The sequence below is a fragment of the Pterocles gutturalis genome, unplaced genomic scaffold (assembly GCF_000699245.1).
Source record: "Pterocles gutturalis isolate BGI_N339 unplaced genomic scaffold, ASM69924v1 scaffold3140, whole genome shotgun sequence".
Taxonomy (NCBI): domain Eukaryota; kingdom Metazoa; phylum Chordata; class Aves; order Pterocliformes; family Pteroclidae; genus Pterocles; species Pterocles gutturalis.
The window spans coordinates 37,074-52,880 of NW_010145554.1; the positions used below are offsets into that span (position 1 = coordinate 37,074).

General features: G+C 35.6%; 1 protein-coding gene across 1 annotated transcript in view; it reads left to right on the forward strand.

The window, feature by feature from the left end:
- NUBPL (nucleotide binding protein-like) overlaps positions 1-15,371 on the forward strand; it is a gene marked incomplete at both ends in the record, with an annotated part of 41,722 nt that extends 26,351 nt beyond the window's left edge. The window contains 3 exons of the mRNA XM_010085403.1: positions 5,465-5,550; positions 11,275-11,395; positions 15,289-15,371. Coding sequence (XP_010083705.1) covers positions 5,465-5,550; positions 11,275-11,395; positions 15,289-15,371 — 290 coding nt within the window. The remainder of the gene's footprint in view (positions 1-5,464; positions 5,551-11,274; positions 11,396-15,288) is intronic.
- Between the last annotated feature and the right edge of the window lie 436 nt (positions 15,372-15,807).

Consider the following 15,807-nt stretch of genomic DNA (forward strand, 5'->3'; position numbering starts at 1 on the left):
TAAATTTAAATTTCACTCTTGGGTCATGGGGATTTATTTGACACACATTGTCTGTCCAAGCTGAAGTGATAGTATATTCAGTGCAAGTTCTCTAAGTTTTATCATTCCTGAAAAATAATTTCCAGGTATTGGGGAAAAAAGCTGTGAGGTATAGAGACTTTGAAAACTGAGGTTCTCAAAGGTCTGGCAACAGCAGCTGAGTGTATGATAAGTACTAGATTAGCTGCAATTGCCTAGGTTCTTTTAGGCCAATTATTCTGAATAGGAAGAATAAATGAGCATAGCATGCAACTGACAATTGCAAAAGATAAGAGAAATCCGTATGAATAATGGTACTGCATTCTCTTCTCTAGCTATTTCTTATGAAAAAATAAATGTTTAAATCTGCCCCTTACCACCCCCACCTCTGAGGGGGGGGGAGTAAAAAAAAGAATGTTTTTTGGAGGTGATTGAAGTAATCAGTGTTGTCTTTTTTTGTGTAGTAGAATCACTCTCTTACCCAGTTCTCCTCTTTGGATTAGGACCTCTCATTAAAAAAAAAAAATCATATTAATTTGTCAAAAGAGACTATTTGGACTTTGCTGTTGCCCAGTACAATGCTCATTATAATCTGGACATGAGTGGCAAATGCTTTTGAAAGCAGGAGGTGGAATAGAGTAGAGCAGAATACTGCTAGTTCAGATCGCTAAGGAAAAGCGGAAAGTGGCAGTGTGTGTGAGGGAGTAGCTTTTTATTTTATGCCTATACTTTGCAAATAATGCTTGTTCACAGATGTTATTACAAATGTTTTCACAGTTTTCACTTTGCTAAATAAATATTGCATTATAAATTTCATTAGTTTGCCACAGCCATAACAAAACATTTTAACGCAGTGAGAGATCTCTTTCCACATCTTTATGTGATCTAGTGTGAAATGGGTGTTATAATGCTTACTGAACAGTTAGATGAGGGCAGTTTAATTTCAGGGTGACAACTTTATCCAGTTTATGATATCCCTCTGCTCAGTGGTTTCGCTTCACTCCTTCAGCAGGCGGAAGCTTGCTTTAAGATTTATATTTTCTTTTCATGTGGGCAAGGAGGTAGTGCCCCAATCACGAATTACCCACTAGTTTGTGGGCAGAAGAAGGGTGTGTGGCTGTTGGAAACATACAATGTTTGAGCAGTTGTTCAAAGATTGCTCCAAGAAGAAGGCAGCGAGCATGCTGGAGGTGTGACACAGCCAGGATCCAGCCTTTGGGACAGTTCTGAGCTATATTATGAGTCTCAAGTAAGGATCCCTTAAGGGAAAATCACACTAGTGGTTCTTTTACCTTGCTAGTTGTAATGAGATGTGGCACACAAAAGCTAAAGGAAATTCTTTACTGGTTTTATCCAAGGAGATGGACATCTTTTTAACATTAAAGTATCTGTAATCATCACCAGCTGAAATTCTAGCAAAGACTGAAGTCTTTTCTTGCAAGACCTTGTTCTGCATCTTCAAGTGCAAATTGTATCTATAATTCCAGGCACCTTTTACCGGTGAAGTAACAGAAGGTGAGAAGGACTCTGAAGAGATCTGCAGTAGAGAAGATTCAGATTCACCAGGCTATTTATAACTTGAAAGTCTTGCCTAGAAGTTGGAAATTGGTGCAGTGGAAAAGGTAGCAAAAGCTACAAAAACTACATGAGTGGCGTGGTGAGGTCAGGCCATCCACAGCTGCACTGAGGTCTGAATGTGCTTCCTTGCAAGAGTGTTCAGTGCCTGGCAGTCAGCAGATGCAATTATTAGAAAAATGCAATATATCTTTCTGTGTCTTAATCCTCCAGAACTCTATTTGTCGGTCTTTCTGGTCAGTTACCCTTCACTCCACAGGTTTTGTGGTGGCGTGATTTGCTAAGTTAATAAGAATCAGGGTGATATAAGACACAGTCTAATACTTGTGTGTGGAGGGGTCCTTAAGCATCTGTCTGGATGAGATGCATGTAGCCTGGTTCTGAAGTCTGCCTTTGAAGACGCTGGAGAGAAAAAAGAATATGCTAGAGAGATGCTTTTCATCCCAAGATAGACCTTCTGAACTGCTGCCTATCAGCTGCTTTTTACACCTGCCTGTTTTTTGCATGAGTACAAATTGACTATAGGTAAGGCTTGGAGAGATTTCACTTTATGCCTTGTAACCCAGAGCATCTAATGCAAACCTTAATAATGCAGTGGATATAGGTGATATTTTCTATACACAGAAATTACAGGCTTTCTCAGCGCTTGTAATTTCCTGAATGCCAGTCCACCAGAAGGGATGTGCTGATGTGAAGGCACATCTTTCTTTTACTGAGGGTTAAGTACCTGAGGTTAAAAAAGAAAGGCAAACATCAGTGTTACAGGCTACTGTTAGTTCTGTCTCTCTATATTATGCATGCTAACAATATAGTTGGCATAGTTTTTACTAATGCAACATGCGTCAGCTTTTTCTCAACTGAAATATGGTGAAGTTACAAAAATAAATGGAATGCTTGAATAAGTAGATATGTCAGTTAAACCTAAATGTGCTCAACTTAGATATCCTTAGTATGCTCAAGGCACAGAAATTATTCTGTGCACAACTGCAAACATGAAATTTGTAGTATACTTTAATGTGCAGCATGATAGCATTATAGTTTCTGCAACTTCTCTGTCCAATTTGTCAGCATTAGTTTGCCTCATTCACACAGACGCTTGTGTAAACATTGCATTGTCTTGCTTCAAGAGATGTGCTGTGTGCATTAGTTCAGTCATATTTCATTACTTTGTTGATCAAATTAACTCTTTACTGTTAACCATGTAGGGGTAAGATAGCGAAGAAAGTGTGGGTTGTGTTCTTTCTTGCTCATAAATTGAATCGCTTTCTGAATTAAACATATGCAAACTTATTCAGGGAGGGGAGCACTGTGACAAGTCTCATTTGCCTTACTCAGTTACAAGTGAGGGAAATAATGCTGCTAATAATTTGAATTCTTGAACTTCAGGTTGGGTTTGCTGAACTAGCAGTTGTACCAAAGAAGGAGAAAAGATACTTATTTTAAAGGGTGTTGGTATAATTGAATACAAGCTGTCTGTGAATAAATTTTGTCTGTAATCCAGCTCAGATTGAAAAGGAAAATAGGAGAGACACGTATATTACACCTTCGGTCGCAGTTGTTTGAGCATGTTGGCTTTCATTCTGTGGAAGAAGCCATGCAAGTTGTCCACGAGCATAATTTTGACTCATGTATTTCAGAAGCCACAGTTTTTTGTACAGGGAATTGGTGTCTGCGGCAGCCTCAACTCAGCAATGTGCCATTCGGTCTTTTTGGGTGAGGTTCTCTAGCAACAGAATTTGTTAGTCAAAAATATCTCTTGAATAAGCTGCTTGTGGTTCTGGTGGGTGTTTTTGTTGTGCATAGCTTCTGTCCTTCATGCCTTGCCAATTACCGGATTCTTAAAAAAATTAATAATGAACTAGAAAATGTAGACTTCGGTTTTGGTAACTGCATATTAGCTTCTGCCTGAAGATCCAGGGAATGCTGTGCCAGCATCTTCAGAGAAGAGTGTGAACTAAAGTGTGAAGCAACTAACGTGAGTGTATCCACATAAGATATTTCTAATTTTGTTTGAAAAGAAAGCCATAATAAGGATTTTGTCCAAGTATTGAAAGATCTTTATTTTACAAATATTCAGAAAACTCAAGGACATTGAGTCTAAATTTCTTATTTGTGAACTGTGGTTTTAGGGAAGGGTGTGTTAATTTTGTGGAATTAGCCCTACCTTTCAATGTCAGCTGTAAAGCATAACCCTACACTTTAGTGAAACAAGGAGCCGAAGGTGACTCGGATATAACTGAAAGGCTTCCTCCTTATTCTTTGCAATGCCATTGGGAGCAGGTTGGATTGGGAAAAATAGCAAATTATTTGCATGCTAGAGTTTTAGCGAACAATGGGGAAATTGCATTTGCTTAGTACATTACATATGCCGTTCAGTTTTTGGACTTGTGTCTAATATTCTGTAAGGCAGAGATTGGCAGCTTTTCAGGAGCGAGGTGCCAGATTGTATTTTTCTTTCACAAATTAGAGGTTAAGAGCACTGGTTGAAAACATTCAAACATGCTGTCAGGCAGTGTTTGGAAACGGCTGGCTGTCAGGCAGGCAAGATGCCACCCAGCAGCTGGTGTGGGGCCGTTGTGAGGGGCAGGGCTCCCTGTCCCAGCGCTGCCAGAGCCAGGAGTGCTTTTGGGACGCCAAGGCTCCCGGAGCTCCAGCCTGTGCCAGTGATGTCAGTGTTGCATGTCTGTGGAAATCTACCCACCTCTTCCTTTGCTGTGCATGCCAGGGTTGGGAAGTGCAGGCCCAGCAGGAAATTGTATCCCGTGCATCTAAAATTGTCTGTGGTAATTGCTGTTAGTGTGAAGTTTGGCATAAATTTCTTGTGCAAGATTGGCTTAACGTGTCTCTGCAGAGATGCTTTTATAACGGATACTTTGGATAGTCAGAAACTAGAGCTAATCAGTTGACTAGTAATGTCCTCTTTTACGTTGCATTTTTCTAAAAAAGGGATGAGCACGAGCAGATTCTTGATGCAAGTTTTAAAAAAATAATATTTGAAACCCCTGAGCATATGCAAAAGTTGTTATTTGTGAAGTGATGTGGGATATTATAATGTCTATGTTGGTTTCGCAGGCTGTATTAATCAAGAAGTAATATAGGATAAGTGTAGGATAGTGACCTGTAGGCTTACTTTAGAATCTAACCTTTGACAAAGAGCTCTAGCTGTTTTACATGTTTAATAACTCTTGGGAGTGCTAATTATCGGGTAACCTGGAGCCATGTCTGAACAGTGACTGTACTTTTTTTGAACCTAGTGCAAGTGTGTATGAGTTGTCCTCTTACTTTTTGGTGTCATTCATACAAACGCGCTGGGGTTGTGTTGAGTCTAACACGTTTCAAGATTGTGCCTGTCAACGCTCCTATCAGATGGTGTAGCAGGTTCAAAAGCAAGTCTGATTACAGGCAGCTGCCTCTTTATTTTAGGACAAGGTTTATTGTTAAAAGCTTTCAAATATGATTATGGCATGGGACAGTTACTGTGTAGATATTCCCAGACTACCACCTCTGCAACTTGTCAGCATGGGGACCATGTTATCTTCTGTCCATGGTCATATGACAGCTAGATCAGTTTTCTCAGTTAGAAAATATAAATGGTTTCTACATAGATGTTATGGTTTTGAATCTGTCTGGGAGCCAAACTTATGATGAAAGTATCTAAATTATTTCTATCACTCTGTGTCGTAACTCAGTGATTTTGGTCATTGCATTATAAAAAAACTAGCATCACTTTCTTCCTTAAATTAAAAAAAACCCCCAGCATATAAATGTGTAACTACTTTGAATTTAGTAGTGTGTACTAAATAGTAAAAATATTTTAACACTGTAATTAATAGTATACATTTTAATGGTATTTCATGTTTTCTTTTCCCAGGAGCTGTGATCGTTTCCACTCCACAAGATGTGGCTTTATTGGATGCACGCAAGGGAGCTGAAATGTTTAGAAAAGTCCATGTACCTGTAAGCCTCTACATTAAAAATACCAGTAGATTATTTCTCCAAAATGTAAAAAATATTCCATATAGGTGAACAAACCATTCAGGAATCACTTGAATTTCATAAATTCTTTTTAAAAAAAAATAAAAAAATTCTGTCTTCTATTTCTATCAGAAGCTTGCTTTAACAGAAGGGAAAGAATTTTCTCAGGCCACGGTCATAATAGTACTTGATTTCTTTTAAATCAGTTTGTTTAATCACCTGGAGTGGATCAGACTGCTAAACAGTGTATCTTATGAAGTTATGTCTGCTTTCCAATTAAACGGTCTTACTATATCCTCATTATGTGTCCTCTTCAGCACTGTGTGTGTTGGAGCTTAAAATTTAAAATTTCTTGAAATGTGGAAAAAATCATATATTGGTACATTTTAAAAAGGAAACTTAAGTTTTTGGGGAGATACGCACGTACCTAATTGTCACTCTGCCATTGGAAGGGCTTTGTGACTGTCAAGCCAGGTAGAAGGCTGTCTATGTCACTTTGTTTTTCGTGATGTTTATAGTTTATATGGTAGCTTGCTTGTTTGGGAAGTAGAAAATTTGAGAAGATCCACAATAATTCATATGGATTGGGAGAAAATACTAAACAGGGTGACATCTTTGACTCGATATTTTCTTTGTGTGCTACAAGTTGCTAAGTAACTGAGTGTTATTCTCTAGAATATGTTCATGAAGAAATCTAGTTTTCATTTGAAATGTTCAGTGGATGAGAAAATATAAATTGAAATGCTTTCTTATCTTAAACAGTAAAGAAAAAAAGTAATTTACTATACTTGAAAAAAGATGTTTTCTTGCTTACCTGTGTGAAGGTCACTTCTACTCTTATTAAGAAAGGCAATTTCTTTCATAGCTAGTGCTTTGTTAATTTAAAAAATGCCACAGAAACCTTGAAGTGCCTGCTTTCCCTTTTTGTTTTAATTTACAAAATAGCTCAACAAAAGAAATACATTATTAAATTCCTTACTGTTAACCATACCTTAAGCATATTTGCACCAAAATGGAAGTGTAGGAGTGTTTACCATTTTCTGCTAGAAGAAAAACAAATATATGTAACATAACAGAAGTATAAAATATGGAATGTTTTGTTTTGATTTTATGTTTGGGTTTGCTAAAATGATGCAAAATTATTTTCTTCAAATAAAATAGTGTTCAAGTTAGTACTTTGCTGAGTTTTCCTTTTGATTTAATGAGAAATTACTAAGTTTTCTTTCTAATCCTGTTTTGCTCAATGTTCTTTGAAGAGAACGACCTCTAAGAAAATCATGCATTCTAGGATGGGCTTGGCTACTGTTAATTTGACTAGTGGTAGATAAGATATTAGATATGATCTATTTTGACTCATTGGAAATTTCAGATATTTCTAAATCAAATGAAAAGTCACAGAGAAGCCGTTGCACCAGATGCTGAGTTTGAATGCACTTGAACCAGTCATCAGGTCTTATCTTCTTCATGATGCTGCTTCGTTTTATTCTAACCTCGTATGTTACAGACGTGTCATGTACTTGAGTCTTAAAGCAGCTCCTGCGTATGTATTCCATTTCTAAGTGTCAGCTAAATCCAAGGATCTAAAGAAAGTTTATTTATGTAATTTTTGATGGACAACTTCAAACCTGAGGTTTATATCAAAGAGGTGGCGTCTGTGTGCTAAAATTGCCTATCCTGATTATATAATTGAGTGATCTTTAAAAATCGAATCTTTAAAAACTTTAAACTTTAAAAAAGTGCTTGTAAAGAGTCTGCTTTTCAAAGAAGCAGAGAGCCTATAGGCTGCTGAGCTCTGAGCCTTTGAGTATGCTTGCTTATATTTAATGGAGTCTCTCCCTTGTACATATCGGCATACATACACCACAGTCCCCTTACCCCCGCAGCCATTAGTTACCAAGCTTCAAATGACATATGTAGTATTAACCACAGTAAAGTAACAATTGTTAATTGTCCTTTACTGCATTGAAATTAGAGTAGAATGAAGGAACTGATGAAAAGCTGTCAATAAGGGTCAGCGTTGGAACCTGGATTACAATGCAGAAGTTTTATTTTCAGTCTTAGGATGTAGTAATTAGACAAGGAGTGCCATCTCTTGTGCAGTGGAGCCCAGCTGGTAAGGAAGGAATTTGCAAAGTGATGCTGACTCCTAACACAACAAGTTTCAAGATTTTCACCCATTATGTGAGTTTGGCCATTGTTTTCATGCATCCCAGAGGCTTGTTCTGGGCAGGTGACAAAAGAAGAGTCAGTAACTTTGAGTACTTAAGAAAAAATTGCCTATTTTCATCCGCTGAAATGGACTTCAGTTCAGTATGGTTTATCTTATCAATCGTATATCCCTGAAAGAAAAAGGCAGGGTTTTAGTTAAATCTGCAACTTTTCTGGTAGTTTCTTTGAACTGGAAGGTTATGTTGGGGATTTCACAGGTTTCAAAAAACTGCTTGTGTAAACTTAGCTATGTATTTCTTTTTAAGATGTACTAAAATTGTTTATTTGGCTATGTACTACTGGTATTTCTGTAGTGTACAGACTACCCAGCCAGGATTAGGGCTTCATATTGGGAATGGAAGTTAGAACCAAAAAATACTTGTTATAAGATGAAAGGTAGGAAGACATAGATATTATTGTGCATGTTTACTTGAAGCACTAAAATGTCAAGTGACTGACTGACAGTTATGTAGGAGGTTGATGGCAGGCTGCAGAACTGTAACCCTGATCACTTCATTTCCTATCAGATTGCAGTCAGACCTCAGCGCCCTCCTTGAGTGTAGCAAATGACTTAAGTGGGTTCCTCAGGAATTGTCTCCTTGTGTGAAGTCAGAGGGCTTTCATTTTCTCACTGTATTTTCTTTAATTTAGAAGTAGTATATTTGGATTGCAGCATGATTTGCTATGTAACCAAAAGGTTAATTGAGCATAACAAATATAGATATTCAGACACTGTGTGTGCAGATAATTCATAATGAAAGGTTTCTTTATTTCCTATTATTTTTAATAGATGTCTCTTCACCATTTAAAATAACGTTTTGACTAAATGAAATCCAGTTCCATGTATTGTTAACTACCCTCTCCTCCACTACGGTAGGTCAGCTCCTGTATTGTGGTGGATCTCATCATACTAGTTCTCATGTCATTACTGAGACAAGTTTGCTGAGAAGTGTACAGGGGCAGGAGCTCACTAAGGACTAGAATAGGAATCTCACATAGTTGTGGAATAGTTTGTGTGGACAGTAACAGCTGCTTTGAAGCTTTTCCAGATCTATTATTTGAACAGGGAAATGAGAGTCTTCATTAGCAAGACCTATTACTTTGTAGATTTAAAAGCTCTGAAGATGATAGTGAACTCTCTTCTTTCTGTAAATATATTTGTGGAAATATGCATGTTAAAAATACACTTCAGTACTAATGTCGTGTATGTTTGTACAGATTCTGTATTAATCTGGGTGTTTATAATTAGAAACTTAATATTAAAAATATTTTCATGTTCTACAAGAATAATTTATATATTGATAAATACACACTACTCATGGACAGATCAGAACAACACTAAAAAAAAATTAAATTATTATGTAATGCTGAAATGTCATTTGCTTTTAGCAAGATTTGTTGAAATTAAAACAAAAAAGGACAGTGTATAAGACCTCTAAAACTGATATAGAATTGGGGATACAGCTGTATGACAGCATTTGCATTAACTGTGTCAGAAGGACTTCTTAGTTATTAGGTTATAAAATAATTAACAAAACAGCTGTAATAGTCCTTAACTATTCACAAAACAATAGTAGACTATATAACTTTTTCTTTGATCATGAGTTCACTCAATCATAAATGTTGTATGACTACTTTGAGGAGAACAGAAAGTTCAAACCCGAGGATACCCAAAGATTAATTAATTCATTTAAAGTATAAATGTCAAGTTGTCTTTTTTCCTATGCTGCAGAAAATGGCTTCCCTGTATCCTAGTCAAAATACTGTTTTTCTTTTGTCAAATAATATTCCTCCTAGTGTTCTCGAGTTTACGAAGACAGTGAAAATTCCATTACTTTAATTTAAGGAGAGCAGGATGAAAGCCTACTCAAAGATCATCAGTAGATGACTTTGGCTGTAGAGAGCCCTTGTTACCATCCCTGCACCTTATAACCTTGGACATGTAGTAGTTAATGTATCTCCTAGTTTAAGAACTGGATGAGAAAATTACCTGTAATAATGTGCCAGTAAAAAGAAACTTGTTCCTCTTGCTCATCTGGCAGTCACCGGGAGAGAGTAGAAAATGGGGAAAGTTTGTGGTGTTAAATTGAAAACAGGTAATTTTTTTTCCTTTTCTTTGTTGTTACAGTTTCTTAAAATGTTCCTTGCTATAAACTCTCTGAAAGTTTTACATAAGTAAAGAAACACTTCTTAGAAAATAGTGTGAAACCCATCATGGTGGTATGGAAAAAACAGGTGATCATCATTTGATCATTTTTAGTTTAGATACAAGGAAATTTTTATGAAGATATTGTAAATAACATGCTTTTTTTACTTTCAGTTTTGATGCCAAAAGTTGTACATTCACTCTTAATGAAATGACTTAATATTTGTTGGTTGCGTTGAACATTGGTATATCCTTTTACTTTTGCTTCGTTACCATACTGGCTATGTTACTCATCTAATAACTAGTGCAGCTTGTTCAAGCATGAACCTAGAATGCTCAGGGAAATTTAAAGGCACAAAATGCTACAAAGTAAATAACAGCTTTTTGTACTTGAAAATATATATTAATATTTTTTAAACAGCTATAGTGTGTGTGACTTACCTAGATAACAGAAAAATCTTAAAGTGAAAATTTGTAGGATTGAACCTTGTAAAGCAGGCCTTCAGTTCATTAGCAGATGGGTGGGAACTTTCACCCTGTAGTGTTTGAATGCTGTTTTCATCACTTTTGAGAAATTCTGCTCTGCCTCAATGAAGAGTTTTGTTTACTAGGTAAATAAAATGAGATCAGTGCTATCATTAACATTATTGTAGATTGTGAAAGAAGATTTTTGTGTGTATGATTTGGCAAATTTTCATTTGACATATTTTTCAAGGATGATGTTGAACACTTGGCATCAACAGAAAGGTACCTAGTATGTGTGTATTAGATTTTTATGCTGTGGTTTTTGCCACTTAGTTTCACATAATTATTTCTTTTGTTTGATCTTTAAAATGTGTTTCTGCTTTTCAGAAGAATAGCAAATCTGGTTCTTTTTTGAAAACATTTCCCTATAACTTGCAAAAATATCTTAAAAGCATGTCTGATTGTGTCATTTCTTGTAATGGTATGTTTTTATTTTGTGTTTCCTGAAACTGCAAATTACAAAGCTATAAAACACAACATGGAAATTCTTGCAGTATTCAGAGTTCGAAAATGAAATACTGTCAGGAAGAGTTCTTGGAAAGATAGGCCTGGACATGAGGTACTTTTTGTTACAAATAAGTTTGTTAATCATTGAGAGGTATAAATGTGAAAAACTTGAAATAATGCACAAATGATGGTGCAACTGCAGTGACTAACAAGGGTTGAAAATGATGTTAATGAGTCTGATATTGCTGCTAGTTCCCATTATAAATGAGTGCTCTTTTTGTTTCTTTCTTTATAATCCCTTCTGTATTATCAGAGATGAATAGTGGAAATACTGATGCTTGAATCCCAGGTTTGAACATTATTTTCTTTTACTTTAACAGGTTTTAGGACTGGTTCAAAATATGAGTGTTTTCCAGTGTCCCAAGTGTAAGCATGAGACACACATTTTCGGAGCTGATGGTGTAAGAGAGCTAGCAAAAGCCCTTGGGTTGGATATTTTAGGTAAGGATATAGAAATGGTTTTATTTTTGAAGAAGAAATCAATGGCGTGCGTGAGGGAAGTGTTAACTGAAGTATGGAACTGCATAATCCTAAATTACTCTATATTCAGACAGTGTTCAGACATAATAGAGCTAATAACTTAAGCAGTTGAATGTCATAATTTTTGTATGCTCTGTTCTTGTCAGGATCATTCTTGTAAATGGGATGTGGACTGCATGTGAAAATTCTTGAATTGCATCTTAAATCTCTTTTGATTTATAAACAATCCAGAACATGAATTGTTTTGATATCAATGTGCTATATTATCTGAAATTCATTATATTGATCATACAATAATTTTTACAAATAACCAAGAATTCTATTCGGTTATGTAAAACAGACCTAAGCTCTCTCCATTAATGTTAATAGAAGTTTTCTCATTAATTTCTTTTACATGAAATGAGTTGTTACATATCGAAATAAATATGGTAATTTGAAATGCAGTCCCTTAAAGCAGTTGGTTTAATGCCCATATGAACATATCTTGACTCTTACGTGGAAGCAAGCAGACTGTAATGGTTGTATTCAAGTGCTGAGATTAAAAGAATATGCTGAATTGCAAAATGTTGCTTCAAAAGAAAATGTATCTTTATTGAAAACAGAAATTAGCCATAATTAAAGTCTCTCCTGCCTATAAGATAAAATATGTATTGATCCTTAAAATATACATTGGTATTTTAAAAAGGCATATTTCAACCTGTGCTGTCGGTGAAAAAAAAAATAGAGAATATAACACAGTGTAATTAAGTTGGTAAATGGGATAATTGCATGTGCTAATGATGTGTTTCCATGTATTACTATAATTACCTCAATGATTTTCCATAGCTAATTCATTAAAAAGAACCAGGAAGCTCACTTAGAAAGATCAACACAGAAACATCAAGGTCTGACATAAACTTAAGATAGCAAGGCAACACATAATTAAAGACATGCTTTTGGGCTATCTTTTAGTTTTCTGAATATATAATAAGTTGTGATCAGAGCCCAAGGGGACTTCTGCAGCCCTGGGTTATGTGGATGGGATGCAAATCCTCTGCAAGCAGTTGAATCAAACACGCATTTAGATACACAGGCACAAATGATGTGCCACGCTATCGGTCCCAGAGATGGTTTTTGTTATTCACTAAGAGGGCGGAACTGATTGTGATTGTATTTAATTAGGAGTGATGTGAGAGATTTACAGGTTTAGCCTGGCATGGATGAGAGGTATGAAGAAAAACAGGGTAGAGTTTACTTTCAAACTGTTAGTGAAAGACCAGACTAAGATTAAGAATAATGTGCCAACGGTTAAATTTAGAATTACAGTACTTGATCTGATTAGTATGTTCCTCCTTCCAAGGATGACCATTGCATCATAAAACCATACGGTATTATAAGAATTACTGCTTACAGATTTTACATTAATCTGTCCCAAATGGAAGTTTTATCCCAATGGTATTTGTATTCTGCCCAAAAAGCCTTGAGAATTTATTTTTTTTATACATATAAAATGTGTGTATTTAAATTCAGTATTTCTAATTATTTTGCTTATATTTTGCAACACTTGTGGCTGTTCTGTTTGTTCAACTAAGCACCTAGTCCTCTAGTGAAACCTCACAAGGTTTTAGTTTCCATGATAGCATCTGACAAATTCTGCAAGCTAACAGTGTGCATGATAGAAAAGTATTTTCCTTTTATTTGCTCAGAATCAGCTGCCTTTGATATTACTGAATACCTCATTTGTTTTCATTCATGACAGAAGACAATTAGCAGTTGCCAGTACACCTTTGAGTTTAGTTCATTATTTCATATGCTTTTGACTGTCTAGTCTTTTTATTGTTCCCTAAAGTGTGTGAAAGTTTGTGGGAAAAACTTTGTGCTGCTGATTGTTTCTTCCCCGTCTCTGAAATTCTTCTATTTTGCTTTCTTTTCTTTTGAAGTTTGATGACCATAACTGTGACCAGAAAGCTATGCCACTGATATACATAATACTAAGACAATCCATCTTGACCTTTGCATTTCATGATTTTTTAAACTGTGTCTGCTAACAGAATCAGCAACAATTACTTTTAGAATTTTTAAATTATTTTTGTTTTTGCTTCCTACAATAAGTTTAAATTATTCTCGGCATTTACCATTTCTTTGCAGTCAGCAATAATTGGTATTATCAGAAAAACGTATGATGGCAAGTTCCCATCAGATTCTGTAGTGAAAAATAGTGTAAAAACTTCATTTTCCTCAAACCCTTATCTCCCAAAGAGCTGTGCGGATGCTTTTGCTGGCTTTATGCTTCTGCTTAATTTATGATGTTTTGATTTTTTTTTTTTAATTAAGATTGCATTTTACTTTGGTGACTTGCACTTTTGCTCATGTAAGTCCTGATATGCTCCAGTAGTATCAGCACATCTTTGTAAGTATGAGGAAGAAAAGAAAGAGGCTGCCATTTAGTGGTAGGGCAGTTCTTTTTGTAATTCTCTGAGATTATTATTAAGCTGATAGTGAAGAAGTATTTTTTCATTAAAAAAAATAATTGGGAAAAAAAGTGAAGATTTATCTCTGCATAAAATAGTGGTGGGAACTAAATTCTGGAAGATTTGTGAAGTTATTGTTACTCTATTAAGAATGTCTAAGGTTAAAAAAAACTTTTAAAGGACACCCTAAATATTTTTTCATGAATAAATGAACAGACTTTTATGCCTAAAGACATTTATTCATGACTGACACAAGTAAGAAACAATTAAATTTGAAGGAAATGGACTGTAATAATCATAAATAACAAACTGAAGCTCTTTAAAGATTCAGCTCACTAATGGATCCACAGCTTTTGTATTTGCTATTTGTTTGTATTCCTGCTTGCTTTCAGTTCTATTTTTTTTAATCTCTTAAGCTGTATCAATTTTCACACAATTTTTTTAATGTTTCTTTTTCCAACTGCATTGAACTGCAGCAATTCACACTGTCCTTAGTTTGGGATAAATAAATATTGCTGAAGTATGTGAATTAAACTGATACAGTTTCTGAGACCAGCCAAGATTGATCTAAAGTAGGCTGTTCTGGCTACATCCATCCATGATGTAAAATGTAGCTGTATCTTCCATTAAAAGAAAGTTGGTTTTCAGTTCTCTTCATAATTATCTATGTAGCAATGAACTAAACATGGGAACTTCAACTTTTCTTTAGGGCTGAAAAATAGTATTTCGGAAAGTATGTTTCAGAATGGAATAGGGCTGCTAATTAATTCTCCTTTAGAGCATTCCCTTCCTCTCTGACAGTTCCCTTCTTGTTATAAAAGTAGAATATAAAGAAGATTTCTGTTGGAAAGAAGAATGAACTGAATAGTTGTCTACCTTTTAATTGGATTCAAGGCCTAATAAGGACAATAACAAATGCTATTATTTGGAAATTAAGTATTCAAAGAAGTCTTTGAGCAGTGATTAAAATCTTAAAACAACACTGTAAAGAATATACAATGAGGAGATGGGCTGAACAGTGAGTTGCATGATGAGCATTTGCCTAACACTCAAGCAATTTTTTTACGTACACAAAATAATTTGTATCTCAAAGACATGTCTGTGTTTTTCTGTGTATTCAAGAGGCAAAAAACCAAACTGCCTTCTCTAATAAATGGCTACAAAGCATAGTCCTTCCTATTCAGAGAATGAAGAATCCAGAATATGTTAGACATTAATCATTGTGGATGTACAGAATCTGTACTGCAGCCAATTTTCATTTAAAATGCTAATTTTTTGAGATTAAGTAATTCGAAGAATATACTGAACTGCAATTTGATTGCAAGTCACTTTAGGGCTATTTTAGTGAAACATTTAAGAAATATTAAGTCTTCACATATGTGTATCTTGCTATTTTTGATACAGGAGACATTCCACTACACGTTAATATACGGGAGACGTGTGATTCAGGACAGCCTGTTGTGATCTCGCAGCCTCAAAGTGATGCCGTAAGTTTGGTGCACTGCACTTAAAACAGCAAAAAGCCCTCCCAAAAAATGAATAGAGAGTGCTTCTCATTATTGTTGTTTGAAAGAAAATGTGTATTTGAATGTAACTTAGGGAAATAAAGTAAAAGAGGGTAGTATCATAAGTTAACTTAGGGCCTTCATTTTGGAGTGCTGGTCATCCGTTCTGCTTCTGTGGTCTTGGTTTTGTTTAATTAGTCTGACTCATTCGGAATAATGAAGATTTGATCCAGGTTCTGGCATGCCAAGAAGAGGAAGGTCAGTGCCAAGCCTCAGGAGACCTTGCAGCTAATGTAGGTCCTCTAAAACTGTCAGCTGAGCCTTTGCTAGTTGAGCCTGGAAACTGTCAAAGGGTCCTATCAAAAGATGTTTGGAACAAAACCTGCATATTGTCAGTACCTGGGTTGTTTTCAGCAGG